General features: G+C 54.9%; 1 protein-coding gene across 2 annotated transcripts; it reads left to right on the top strand.

Annotated features, from left to right (window-relative positions):
- Nucleotides 1-6: 6 nt before the first annotated feature.
- Lrp3 (LDL receptor related protein 3) lies at nucleotides 7-13,002 on the top strand. Of its 2 annotated transcripts, XM_029566637.1 has the most exons (8): nucleotides 26-134; nucleotides 1,047-1,356; nucleotides 1,898-1,945; nucleotides 8,744-8,882; nucleotides 10,099-10,313; nucleotides 10,726-11,839; nucleotides 12,020-12,152; nucleotides 12,349-13,002. In XM_029566637.1, exons 4-8 carry the CDS (start codon nucleotides 8,869-8,871, stop codon nucleotides 12,934-12,936), a joined length of 2,064 nt encoding a protein of 687 aa, XP_029422497.1. In that variant the 5' UTR covers nucleotides 26-134; nucleotides 1,047-1,356; nucleotides 1,898-1,945; nucleotides 8,744-8,868; the 3' UTR covers nucleotides 12,937-13,002. The 2 variants fall into 2 exon arrangements, with proteins under 2 accessions (XP_008837680.1, XP_029422497.1); XM_008839458.3 differs by lacking the exon at nucleotides 1,047-1,356 and having other exon boundaries at nucleotides 7-134.
- The last annotated feature ends 25 nt before the right edge of the window (nucleotides 13,003-13,027 follow it).

The following is a 13,027-nucleotide window of genomic DNA, read 5'->3' as shown; positions in this document are numbered from 1 at the left end:
CAGGCCCCAGGCGGAGCCCCAGCGGCAGGGCAGGAGGTGCCCGAGCGCGGCCCGCCCAGGCATGGAGAAGCGCGCGGCCGCGGGGCCGGAGGGGGCGCCGGGCGCCCGGGCCCAGCTCGCCGTGGTCTGCCTAGGTGAGTGGGCCGCGTAGGCCGGGCGGGGTCCGGGTCCCCGATCCTCCCCGGCTGCTGAGCCTGTGCTGCCATGGCTCCCGCGCAGAGACTGCAGAGCGCGCAGCTCCCCAGCACCCTCCACCCGCCTGCCAGGGCTCGGGGCCCGGGACGGCGACCCCCGTGGCGGAGCCCCTCCCCGCTGCCGCTGGACTCGCCCCAGGCGGCGGGTTCCTGCAGGAGGCTGGGGTCTGCCAGTTGCTTTCAACCTGGCCTGCCTGCGCTTAGCCCGGCGGCGCGATCTGTCCTCAAGCGCTGCGGACAAAGGCCTGGACCACGGATCCCTGAAAAAGGAACCGTTTCCTGCCTGGAGTTGGGGCCGGCCTAGGTGCTAGCCAAAGATGGGAACTCAGTGAGGGTGCTGGGGGAGGCAGTTGCGATTAGAACTCATTTTCCCTTTGTGTCTTTCCAGACCCAGAGGGACGGTGAGCTGGTTCGGCTCCGGTGAGGATAGGGATCTGTTCTGGGGAGGGCCAGGAACCTACTAGGCCTGGAACCTGGATTAGAGGGCTCCTCCTCTGCCCAGGACATTTTCAGTCCACTTTCCCAGGGCCTGAATGCAGGACAGGGGAAGGAAGGAGTTAAATCTCCAACCCACATGGCTCTTTATTTACCTTGATGAAGGAGGGAGGCCCTTCGAAGAGCTGGGGTCATTAAGGGACACCCAGTGATGTCACTGTTGAGAGCCCAGTAACCTGACGGGCTATACTTGAAAGCCACTAAAATGACAAAGTAAAATCAGAACGTAGTTCGTTTTAAGTTGTAGTTTGCATCTGTCCCCCCTCACCCCCCACCCCACCTCCCCTTTCCCGGAGTGTCTGTTTCATAAGCTGGTAGTGGTTGTAGGTCATGGGTCCTGGCTATTGTGTTTTCCAGGTGGACAGGGCAGAGGTTGGATCCTCCTTGCAGGGGAGATGTGCATGCCTGGGCCCAGCAGAACCTGGTGTCCTGGAGTGGGGGCTCAGGTGAAGGATGACTGCTTTAGAGAGGCTCTCCACTCCCTCTATGTTCTCCATATGGGAGTGGGCACCCTGAGCCCCAGGAAGCCAGATTTCTTCTCACTTGGCCTAGACTCTCTTTCTGGGCCTGGAGCCCTGAAGCAGAGCAGTAGGGAGCCCTATGGAAGTGGACACTTGAAGGGTGGCAGGTGAATTCTGTCTTTAGGTCAGCAGGATACAGGAAAGAGGTGAGTGTCGCTGTAAAATGGGCACAAACAGAAACTTCTTCCTCTCCTGCTGCTGCTGGGCGGATGAGGCAGTTGGCAAAGGTGCTTAGAGGGAGGAAGTCTTTCAAGGTGGTAGAAACCCTTTTGACAGTCAGGGACTCACCTAGCCTGAGCCTATGTGATGGGTGGCCCCAAGCCTGTCAAAAAAACCTCTTAACTCCAAGGTAGGAGTGATGTGAGATGGGGTGATGCAACCAATCTAGCACCCTGCTGTGGGGGGTCCTGAGACCCTCTGGGGCCCTAGGCAGCCCTTTCTGTGCCACCCCACTTTCTATCAAGTCCCTATCTCCCTCCCCAGCACAGTTCTGATCGTCTCAGCTGATCAGGCGTGGGAGCAAGAGTCTCGGGCAGGCAGTGCTCCAGGTCTTGCCCTGTGAGAGGAAGGGGATCTACTTTGACTTCAGCGCTACTGTCTTGTGTTCTTTACTACTAATGTAAATATGTACCCAGGACCTCAAGAGCTACCTTTCCCACTTCTGACACCTCTTTTTGTCTTCCACAGTGAACCTCTTTCTCACTGGAAGGCTCAGTAGTGCGGTTCCCGCCTTAGGTGAGTAAGGCCCTTCCTCGTACTGGCACCCCTGGGTCAGTGATCGCGTTAAGGGTGGCCTCTGTCTTAGCTCTACCCTGTGACCACTAGGCCTCTTATTAGGAAAACCTGTAGTTGTGTATCTTTTTAGCATCACAAAGAAACTGTTTGGCTTTGGGCAAGTTTAAACTTGTAAGCCTGCTTCTTCTGTAGAATGGGTAAAATACCAGACTAGCTCAGATCTGGTCATTAGGGTCAGTTGAAGCAGTGACCCAATAGTCTCAGCATGGGGTCTGGCAAGCTGTGGCTTGGTACCACTGAACACTGCCAAAAGCCCTATATAGTTGATAGGTTGTGACTCTTGTGGGCTGTGGGGTTCCCGAGAGCCATTTGCTCATCTGTATTAAAATAACACTTGGGATTTAACTTATAGAGAGGTAGGACCAGTGATGATGCCACACAGAGGCTAATGCCATTGGGAAAAGAATTTGACTTTTCAGCCTGGCTTAGTGGCCCGGGCTTATAATTCCAACTAGTTCAGAGGCTGAGTCAGGAAGAATGTTAAAGCCTGCCTGGACTACAGAGTGGGTTCAAAGCCAGCCTGGTCAACTTTGTGAGACCTTATCTCATAAAAAGAAGTCTGGGGATATAGTTCAGTGGTGGAGAACTTGCCTAGAATCTGCCAGTGAGGGGCTGGGGATGTGGCTTAGTAGTGGAGCGCTTACCTAGAATCCACCACTGAGGAGCTAGGGGACATGATTTAGGGATGGAACTCTTGCCTAGCCAGAGCTCAAGCTTTAGTTTTAGTATAGAACCCCCAACCCCCAACTTTCCACCCTATAGGGCCATGGGAGGATTACTAGGTTTGCCCGGGCAGTCTCAGGAATGAGGGGAGGCAGAAGCACAGCCTGCATTGGGATTTCCAGGAGAAAGGCAAGGCAGGCAGACGGACAGTTTGACGGCATGGAACTGCCCAGTGCGAGTAATTCTGGAGGCGAATTCAAGGGTGGGCTCTGGGTGTCGAGTACCTGGCCCTGGGATGCTTCAGGTTATTGGGGAGTATTGGCTTGTGTGTTAGGGTCAGGAGGATGATGGGTAGGGGCACAGCTCTGGTTCCACTGCTCTGCATGTGAAAGGCAAATTCCAGGCAAGCCAACTTGCAGGAGAGAGGTCAACTGTGGCTGGGTGTGAGAAAACACAGTAAAGGGCCCTGTGCTGGCCTTCTGCCTATCAGTGTCATCTGGCCATCTGATGGTCATCTTTCGGCTCTGGCCTGGTACCTAGCACAGCAAAGATTGTCCAGAGAGAGAAGGGCAACCATGAATATGTGTCTTTAGTTGTGGAGGGGGGTGTGCCACTGGTTAGAGAATAAAGAATTCTGAGAGTTCTGAAACCGGGGACTAATGGAGCCTGCTTTATCATGGTCCCAATAAACCTCACCATCTCTTGCTAATTTGGTCAATATGTGACCATCTTCAGCAAACCCTAAAATGGTACTTAAGTGCCAGGCATGGTGGTGCAGACCTGTAATTCTAGCCCTAGGGAGGCTGAGGCAGGAGGATAGGAAGTTCAAGGCCAGCTGGACTACATAGAGAGACCCTGTCTCAAAATAAAACAAAAAGTATTAAAGTAAGCCCAAGTAATTGGCAAAATGTGTTGGGCCAAGGTGTGGCTCAAGGTGTGGTCAGCAAGGAGGGATGGCCCCTGGTGTGGGGACCTTGGACTTGTCTCTTCTTTGCTGTGTTGCATGGTTAGGCAGTAGCTACCTGGGCTTTCACACTCTGCTCAAAGCCCAACTGGTTGCCACTGAGCCCACTAAGGGGTTTCCTAGGGGGAAGATAGACATCCAGAAGATTTCCTAAGGAGATCTGGCTAGTTGTGGTCACAAGGATTTAAGGGGTGCAGAGTCCACAGAGGCCGGTCTGTCTGCCTGTCTGGAAGACTGGGTGTCTGTCCCCCTTACAATCATAATCCTCTCTGCACCCCAGCTCTGTGTTTTCCTGAAACCCAGTCTCCTCTGCTGACCCAAGTTGGCCCAGAGCCCTACCTTAGTCAGCACTGACCAGCCTGGCCCTGCTGATGTCCTGGCCACAGAGGACATCCCAGTTTCATATCTTGATTTCCAGGCAAGGACTGACTGGGTCAGGTATCTATGGCCAGGGTACAGGGCAGGAGGTTGACATCTTAGAAGCATGAGCTCCAGACCAGTCCTGATGGTGGTGGGTGTGCCTGCTGCACCAGATGTGTTCCCCAGGTTTGCAAAAGTGATGTACCAAAGACGAGGCTTACTCGTAGTGCCTGGGAGAGAGCAACACCTGTCTAGGTTCCACTTTCCTAAGCTGTCAAGACCTCAAACCCAGCAGCCTTCTTGTCACTCACCTCCAGGGGCTGTCGTTCACTTATTGGTGCCTGTGCATGGTACCCTTTATGTTGGGAGCTGCATACACTGCTTAAATAGTGATGACAGCTGGTAGGGTGGACCCTAGAGTCCTTGGAGTCCAGCTCTGATCCTGTGACACTGCTGGCCTAGCCACCCCCTCCCACCATGGCCTCATGACTACATTTTCAAGTATCTTCTATACGATTCCTACCACCATGGAGCCTGGATCAGGAACCGCCTCCCAGCTCCTCGGCCCTAACTGGGGTCAGATGTTTCTGAGAGCCCCGCTGCCTGGGCCTGGGGACCTGATAGGCTTTTGTTCCTCAACCCCTGCCTTGCCCAACCTGTATCAAGCACTCTCTGGGTCTCTTGTATCTTTCACCATGCACCCCCTGCCCCTGCTCCCCTCTGTGACCCTAGAGGGGTGTGCCTGAGCAGAGTTCACACTGTGTTGCATCTGTTAGCTAATTCCCAGAGTGCTGGGGGTAAGAGCCGAGCTCCTGGTTGTCAGATTACACCAGGCAGGTTGTCCAGAGTACCAATTGCCTCTGCAAATCAGATCTGCAGATTGTGCTCCATCAGGCCTTGCCCCGTCCTCTCAGGAGGGTTTAACAATGCTTTAGACCAGCAGTGAAGGACACTGCCCATAAAAGGGCCAATCATCCCTTTCCCACTTAGCCAACCACCAAGGGCACAGGCAATCTTCTGATAGAGTGGAGGCCAGTCTCCTCCACTTAAAGCTCAGACAGACCTCTCTGGCTCCCCAACAGCCCCAAGACTCTCTCCTGTACCAGTATCCCCCAAACACACCGTCCTCCTATCTCTATTCTGTTCACCCACCCTTACATACCCCATCAAACCCTCACTCCCCACAAACCATTCCTGTAGACTCCTCTGCCTCACTAGTCTGTCCCCCATATCACATGAATGTCTGTTTTGAGATTGTCACTTTCCTGATCTTACTGCCATCCCTCTGAGGCAAGCAACATGCACCTGCTCTATTTTACAGATGGGTAGGATGAGGCTCGGCACAGAAGGGTACTTAGGCCCTGGGGTGGTGCACTGGGGTGGAGAGGAGGCTGTTGTCATAGAAAGAGAGCTGGGGTTGGGAGTGGACTGGCCAAGCTAGACATATCTCCAAGCCTATAGCCAAGTGGTATCCAGCCAAGAGCTCCCTCACGGAGCTTCAGGCTCTCAGTGTAGATCCATCCTCCCTCTTGCTGTGAGGCCCGAGTGGTGGCTATAGAATTGTGTTCCCTGTGGTACCCTCTGGAGAAGAAATAATCGAGGCCCAGTGCTCTTGCTGATCCTAATGTGGAGATCTCTGGGACAGTGCTGGGCATCTCCAAGGTGATGCTGTGTGTGGGTTTAAGACAGAGGCTTTGTGAAGAGGCTGAGTTGGGCTGGTGGTGGTCTAGTCATCTGCACAGATGTATGTGTATAGGGACAAATGTTCTGGCTGAGGCAGAAAAAGAGCAAGAGGTCCACTCAAGAGCCCTGACAGACTCAATGTAGAAGAAAGAGGCACCTTTGGCTTTGTTGGGCTTTCCCTGCCCAGGAGCCTCCTGTTCAGCACCCTCTGGAAGGAGAAATCTTCTAGGGCATGCCAGGTTGGCACCTAGGTCTCTTTGAGGCTCTCTGGCTGGTGGCTTCATGTATCTGCGGGAACCAGGTCCAGGCTGGGGGCAGTTTGCATGATCTCTTAAGCCCCTGCTATGCTTGAGCTGGGAGCAGAGTGCATTCAGGAGCTGACTGCATTGCTCCTTTTTCCTAGGCTGGGTTAGGGAGGCTGCATCTGAGGGTGAACTCCAGGGGCAGAGGCACTGGCTTACACACTTGCTGAGTTAGGGCACTTGAGGCTCTAAAGGGTGACCTGAGGATGATCATCCTTGCATTTGGGGCAAAAGTGTCCCTCCCTCCCTCCCACCCCTCTTCCTTTAAGTCTTTTCCTTCCTTTCTTTTCTCCTCCCCCTCCCTTTCCTGTTTTTCTTTGTTTTTTTTCTTTGGCGTCTCATGTAACCCAGGCTACCCTTGAACTCATGATCCTTCTGCTGCAGGCTTCTGAGTGCTAATATTTCAGAGGTGTCATACAGGTGTGTACAGGCGGCTCAAGGATGGTTTTTCTGACTCAGCTCTTTGATGCTCTTGTGAACTGTAGGTAGGGTTGACCCACTCATTTGGATAACCCAGACCCCCATGGTCATGGCTCACAGAATGAGTGTCACCCCTCAGATGCTCAGACGGTACTGAACCAACCATCAGTAGTTCATACTGGTCACGCATTGTAAGTCAGGCACTGTGTAGGCCCCTTGGTGTTGGGCCACAGCATCACAGCCCACCTTCCTGTGGGGGCTCGTTAATAATCCCCGGAACAAGCAGAAAATGACTGTTGTGGGAAAGGCTGAGGAGGAGAGGAGTCAGGGGTGGCGATGACTGGTGAAGCACAGCCAGAGTGAGTGGGATAGGAGGGCAGGGAAGTAAACAATCTTCCCTCCAGGGGAGGGACTTCCGGGGCGAGGGAGGCAGGGAGTTATGGGAGGTCTGAGACAGCTGGTAGACAGATGAACTTCTCTTTCTAAGAGAATGGAAGGCACAGGGTTGGTGGAAGTGTGCGTGTGCGTGTGCGTGCGTGCGTGCGTGCATGTGTATGTGTGTTTCCTCCTTCAACTGCTGCCCTGTTTGAGTTCCCAGAGAGTCTTGCTGACTGCCAGAGAGAATGCAGCTTCCGGACCAACAGTGGCAGGTGCTTGTAGAGGGGGGACAGGAAGCGGACTTGGGGAAAAGGATAATATTCTTCCTTGAGCTAATTTTCTTTCTCCATCTGTAAAGTGGGCCTGGCCTTTGTGACAGGCTGGATCAGATAATCCCTGACATTGCATACAGTTGATACTGTAAACGCTTGTTCGCTTAGGTCTGGCAGTGAGAGGCTGAATCCACCAAAAGACCAGGGTGGGTCGTGACTACCGCTCACAGGTTGTACGGCCTGGGTGATCATTTATTCTCTTACCTCAGGTTCCTTGTCTGGTTAGGACATCTACTTGCAGTATCTTACCACACATATTTGGATAAAACCCCGGTTTATTTTTATTTATTTTTTAATATTTATTATATTTATTTTATGTGTATGCGTGTATTGCTTGCATGTATGTAAGTGTACCCATGTCGCGCAATGCCCACAGAGGTCAGAAGAGGGTGTCAAGTTCCCTGGAACTGGAGTTACAGACAGCTGTCAGCTGCCATGTGGGTGCTGGGATTCGAACCCAGGTCTTCTGCTAGAACAACCAGTGCTCTTAACTGCTAGCCATCTCTCCAGCCTCTTTTTATTTTTAAAAATATTTTATTTATTATTTTTATTTTTTGTGCATGTGTATTGCCTGCATATAAGTGTACCTGTGTCACCCCAATGTCCATGGAGGTCAGAAAGGGTGTCAGATTCTCCTAGAACTGGAGTGACAGATGGTTGTTAGCTACCGTGTGGGTGCTGGGAACCAAGCCTGGGTCCTCTGCCAAGAGCAGCCAGTGGTCTTGACTGCTGAGCCATCTCTCCAGTCCCTCTTTTATTTTCAAAAAGATTTATTTTATTTTTATTTTTGTGTTTGTGTATGGGGGCGGTATGCGCACATGCATGCAGATGCCTGTGGAGGCCAGTAAAGGGTATTGGATTCCTGGAGTTACAGGTGGTTGTAAGCCATCTGATAAGGGTGCTGGGAACCAAACTCAAGTCCTTTGCAAGGGCTGGAAGCACTCTTAACCGCTAAGCCATCTCTCTAGTGCCCAAACCCCAGTTTTATACAAGGTGTTTTCAGACCCTGCCTGCACTCAGAGCCAGAGCTGCATGTTGCCACCTCCCTTCGTGCCCCAGGGATTCTGCATAACATCCATGTGCTCCCATCCCCAGCCTGTGAGCTCCAAGGGGCAGGGCTTCAGCCTGGCTTACTCAGCATGCCTAATCCTTTTGTTTACTGCAGAGTAGGTGCTCAGTAAATGTGCATCAGGTGGCAAAGCCCCTCCTTTCCTGAGGCTGTGGTCTACAGGGGCCGGCAAAGGACCCTGGTGAGAGGCATGTGCAGGTGTGGGTACAGAATCCTCCACTGAGCTGTGGTCCTCAGGTCTCACATTGCAGGTTCTAGTTGCCAAGGGGAGTTGACAATGGCTTTCTCTCAGTCCTGCTGAGATGGAGGCACAGGATCTAGACTCCAGCCTACTACATGGATGAGGCTACTCTGCCCCCAGTCTAGGAGGCTCCTCTTTGACCTCCACTAACACATGACTCTCATGAAATCTTGAGTTTTAGATTTGCCTTTGGTCTTGGCTACCCTTGGCTGGTCTTAATTCCACCATGGGGGAAGCTTGTGTTCAAGCCACAAGAGGGGGCATCCCCCCAAACTTGCTTCCCACCCAAAGGTGGGGGTGCAATTCTCAGCCACCTCTCCCAACAGCTGCCTGCAGTGGGAAACTAGAACAGCACACTGAACGTCGTGGGGTCATCTACAGCCCAGCCTGGCCCCTCAACTACCCACCGGGCACCAATTGCAGCTGGTACATTCAGGGTGACCGTGGAGACATGATCACCATCAGGTAAGGGGGACTTTAGGGTGACTCATGTGTGTATGCCTAGCAGGTATGAAGGGCACACACATGGGTGTGTGTTTGCACACACATGTAGATGTGTACAGTCCTATGTTGGAGCAGGCACAAAGGGTGGGCAAAGGGGGGGGTGCAGTTATGTGTATGTCTAGATGTAGAATCACATTTAGTAAGAGGCAGCTGAGAGACTTGTGTGTGAGCTGTAAGCATGCATGTGAGCTCACGGACATGTGACTGCCTGGTTTCCCTGGCTACGTTTCTTTCTGTGTTGAGCCTCTTTCAAGAGACCTGGAGTTGTCAGTCCTAGAAAGTGAGCCCTAGTTGCTGGTGGGCATGGTTAGGCTGCCGTGAGGTGACAGAGGTGTCGGTCCTCTGTCTTGCACAAGTGGCTTGAGGCCAGGCTGGCCCAGAGCCCAGGTCAGGGTCTCGGATTGTTCCTCAGGGAAGGGAGCTGAAGAGATGTGTAGAGGGAAAACAGGATGAGGTGGCCAAAGTGTGGGCTAGAAGCCCTGGCCTGGGGTGGTCATGGGGACATTTGGCTAGGGGGTGACTGTGGTTTCCATCTGCCATATTTCTGAATGTTGAAGACCAGAAGCATGCCCTGCGTCCAGGTCCATAGGTCTGAAGGATAAGGACATGATGGGTATGAGGAGAGCTGTTCTGGTTCCTGTCTCAGTTTCCCTCAGTTTTACCTGAGTGACCAGCTGTCTCTCATCTGCAGCATTGGCTAGCTCCATGAGCGCAGGTCTACCTTCAGTGCTCATGCCTGGGCATTTGTATTGTCCCAGCTGGCTCAACGTGGGAGGAATCGGAGCCTTTTCCCCTTTCAGGGAAAAATGTCAGAGTGCTGCTGACCCTTTGCACTCTGGTGTGTGTGCTGATAGCCGGGGACAGGGAGCTGCAATGGATAGATGTTAATATCTATCTGCAAATAGGGATATTATTAACGGGGAGCTGCAAATAGATACTGCCTGTGGATGCTGTGAATCCCCATGGAGTTGCCCTTAGACCCTGGGGTGGGGACAGAGTGGACACCAAGGGGCTGCGAGTGCAAAGCCAAACGGTTTGGGAGACACAGGGAAGATTTCTGGGTAGGCCAGGGCTAGCTGTCCTTGTCACGAGCTCCAGCATGACCACTCTCTGCTAGTCCTCAGGCCATGAAGCCCCTGCCCACCCACCAATCCCTCTGGTCCTCTCTGCCCCACAGTTTCCGCAACTTTGATGTGGAGGAGTCCCATCAGTGCTCCTTGGACTGGCTCTTGCTGGGCCCAGCAGCTCCACCTCGCCAGGAGGCCTTCCGCCTCTGTGGCTCAGCCATCCCACCTGCCTTCATCTCTGCCCGTGACCATGTCTGGATCTTCTTCCACTCAGACGCCTCCAGCTCCGGTCAGGCGCAGGGCTTCCGCCTCTCCTACATCAGAGGTGATGGCCACCACCCAGTGGGGTGGGAACACCAGGGAGCACCCAGTATATAGATTCCTAAGCGCCTACACTGGCCCCAACTCCTAGCAAGGGCTCCCCTTACCAGCCCTGCCAGTTGTAGGATGGGGGTGGGGCTGTCATGCTGCTGTCTTGAGGTGCCTTGAAGCTTTTCCAGGTCATTGGCCCCACTTCACAGGCATGGCTAGAGGTAAACCTGCCCCCAGCCTAAGCTCAGCCTCACTGAACCCAACCTGCCATCCCAGGAGTCTCTGCCCCCTAGATGGCCCTGCCTCTTTGTATAGAGGCCCAGTCAGGATGTGACCCACCTCCCTCTCCCAGTCTCAGGTCCTCTGCTGGAGAGAGGAGGCTCTGCCACCCTCTGACTGCCTCCTGCCACCCCTTTGCCCTCCAGGGAAACTGGGCCAGGCATCCTGCCAGACAGATGAGTTCCGTTGTGACAATGGCAAGTGTCTGCCTGGCCCATGGCAGTGCAACACGGTGGATGAGTGTGGGGACGGCTCAGATGAGGGCAACTGCTCAGCACCAGCCTCGGAACCACCAGGCAGCCTGTGCCCTGGGGGCACCTTCCCATGCAGTGGGGCACGTTCCACCCGCTGCCTGCCGGTGGAGCGGCGCTGCGACGGCACTCAGGACTGTGGTGATGGCTCTGATGAGGCCGGCTGCCCCGACTTAGCATGTGGCCGGCGGCTGGGCAGCTTCTATGGCTCGTTTGCCTCCCCAGACCTATTTGGTGCTGCCCGTGGGCCTTCAGACCTTCACTGTACGTGGCTGGTGGACACGCAGGACCCTCGGCGTGTGCTGTTGCAGCTTGAGCTACGGCTGGGTTACGATGACTACGTGCAGGTGTATGAGGGCCTGGGCGAGCGAGGGGACCGGCTGCTGCAGACACTTTCCTACCGCAGTAACCATCGGCCTGTGAGCCTCGAGGCAGCGCAGGGCCGCCTCACTGTGGCCTATCATGCCCGTGCCCGCAGTGCTGGCCACGGCTTCAACGCCACTTACCAAGTAAAGGGTTATTGCCTCCCATGGGAGCAGCCGTGTGGGAGCAGCGAGGGAGATGATGGCAACTCGGGGGACCAGGGCTGCTTCTCAGAGCCACAGCGCTGTGATGGCTGGTGGCACTGTGCCAGTGGCCGGGATGAGCAAGGCTGCCCGGCCTGCCCACCAGACCAGTACCCCTGTGAGGGTGGCAGCGGCCTGTGCTATGCACCTGCTGACCGCTGCAACAACCAGAAAACCTGCCCTGATGGTGCTGATGAGAAGAATTGCTTTTCCTGCCAGCCGGGCACCTTCCACTGCGGCACTAACCTGTGCATCTTTGAGACGTGGCGTTGTGATGGCCAGGAGGACTGCCAGGATGGCAGCGATGAGCATGGCTGCCTGGCTGCTGTACCCCGCAAGGTCATTACGGCTGCTCTCATCGGCAGCCTAGTATGTGGCCTGCTTCTTGTCATCGCCCTGGGCTGCGCCTTTAAACTTTACTCCCTGCGCACACAGGAGTACAGGTGGGCACTACTGTGGAATGGAGCCTCAGTTCCCTGGAGAGAAGTGATGGGCTCACCGTGTTCATAGCTGAGCACTGCCCTTGTGTGTGCATGCTGGGGTCCAGATGGAAGGGTGGGGTCCCCAAGTCCCATTGCAGTGGCAGATCTCTATCATTCCTCCCTTCTGCCCATTGCTTCCAGGGCCTTTGAAACTCAAATGACCCGTTTAGAGGCTGAGTTTGTGCGGCGGGAGGCCCCCCCATCCTACGGTCAGCTCATCGCACAGGGCCTCATTCCACCCGTCGAGGACTTCCCTGTCTACAGTGCATCCCAGGTGAGCCTCCATGAGTGTAAGACCCACAGCCACAGGACCTGGAGGCCTCCAGGGGGCTAGCTGGGGCTGGGGCGATGGGAGTAGGGAGGTGTGCACAGACAGGTGAGGGAGCACAAATTAGTCTCTGGTCCTGTGGAGGTGTGCTGACTGCCCTTGAGTGGCCTGGCAATCTCCTTAGCTGCTACCCCACCCTCAGGCTTCAGTGCTGCAGAACCTTCGCACAGCTATGCGACGACAGATGCGTCGGCATGCCTCCCGTCGGGGGCCATCCCGCCGTAGGCTCGGCCGCCTCTGGAACCGGCTCTTTCACCGGCCCCGGGCACCTCGAGGCCAGATCCCACTGCTGACTGCTGCGCGCACCTCACAGACTGTGCTGGGTGATGGGCTTCTCCAGCCAGCACTAGTGACTGCCCCCAATCCTCCAGCACCCCACATGGATACATGCAGCCCCAGGGCAGCTGAGGATGGGCCTGCCAGTGGCCCTGGCCATGCGCCAGAAGTTGGGCCTTCAGTGCCACCCCCACCCTTGAGTCTGCAAGACCCAGAGTACAGGCCAGCAGACAAGGACAGAAAAGCCTGTGGGGATCCTCTGGAAGACAGCCCAGCCCCTGTGGACACGCCTCCTGAGCCCTGCTCAGCCCAAGACCCCCACCCCCAGGCTTCCACTGCCAGTAGCACCCAAGATCCCCACTCACCAGAGCCACTGGGGGTCTGCAGGAGCCCCCCACCAACCTGTTCCCCAATATTGGAGGCCAGTGACGATGAGGCTCTGCTGGTCTGCTGACCCACTGGACACGCTGGTGACTGCCACAGCCCCGCTTTGTAACCAGGGAATACACAGTTGTTTCTACCCGGCCTCTGTGTTCTTTCTTACA

Source organism: Nannospalax galili, unplaced genomic scaffold, assembly GCF_000622305.1.
Source record: "Nannospalax galili isolate Female #2095 unplaced genomic scaffold, S.galili_v1.0 scaffold159, whole genome shotgun sequence".
In the NCBI taxonomy this organism is placed as follows: Eukaryota; Metazoa; Chordata; class Mammalia; order Rodentia; family Spalacidae; genus Nannospalax; species Nannospalax galili.
This window is presented reverse-complemented; position numbering and strand designations above follow the sequence as displayed.

Excerpts from the sequence above, each read along its gene's own strand:
- Lrp3 (XM_008839458.3), top strand. The coding sequence starts at position 62 with ATGGAGAAGCGCGCGGCCGCGGGGCCGGAGGGGGCGCCGGGCGCCCGG. Across the intron at positions 1,946-8,743 it reads TAGTGCGGTTCCCGCCTTAG|CTGCCTGCAGTGGGAAACTA; the intron begins GTGAGTAAGGCC and ends CTCTCCCAACAG. Across the intron at positions 8,883-10,098 it reads GGAGACATGATCACCATCAG|TTTCCGCAACTTTGATGTGG; the intron begins GTAAGGGGGACT and ends TCTGCCCCACAG.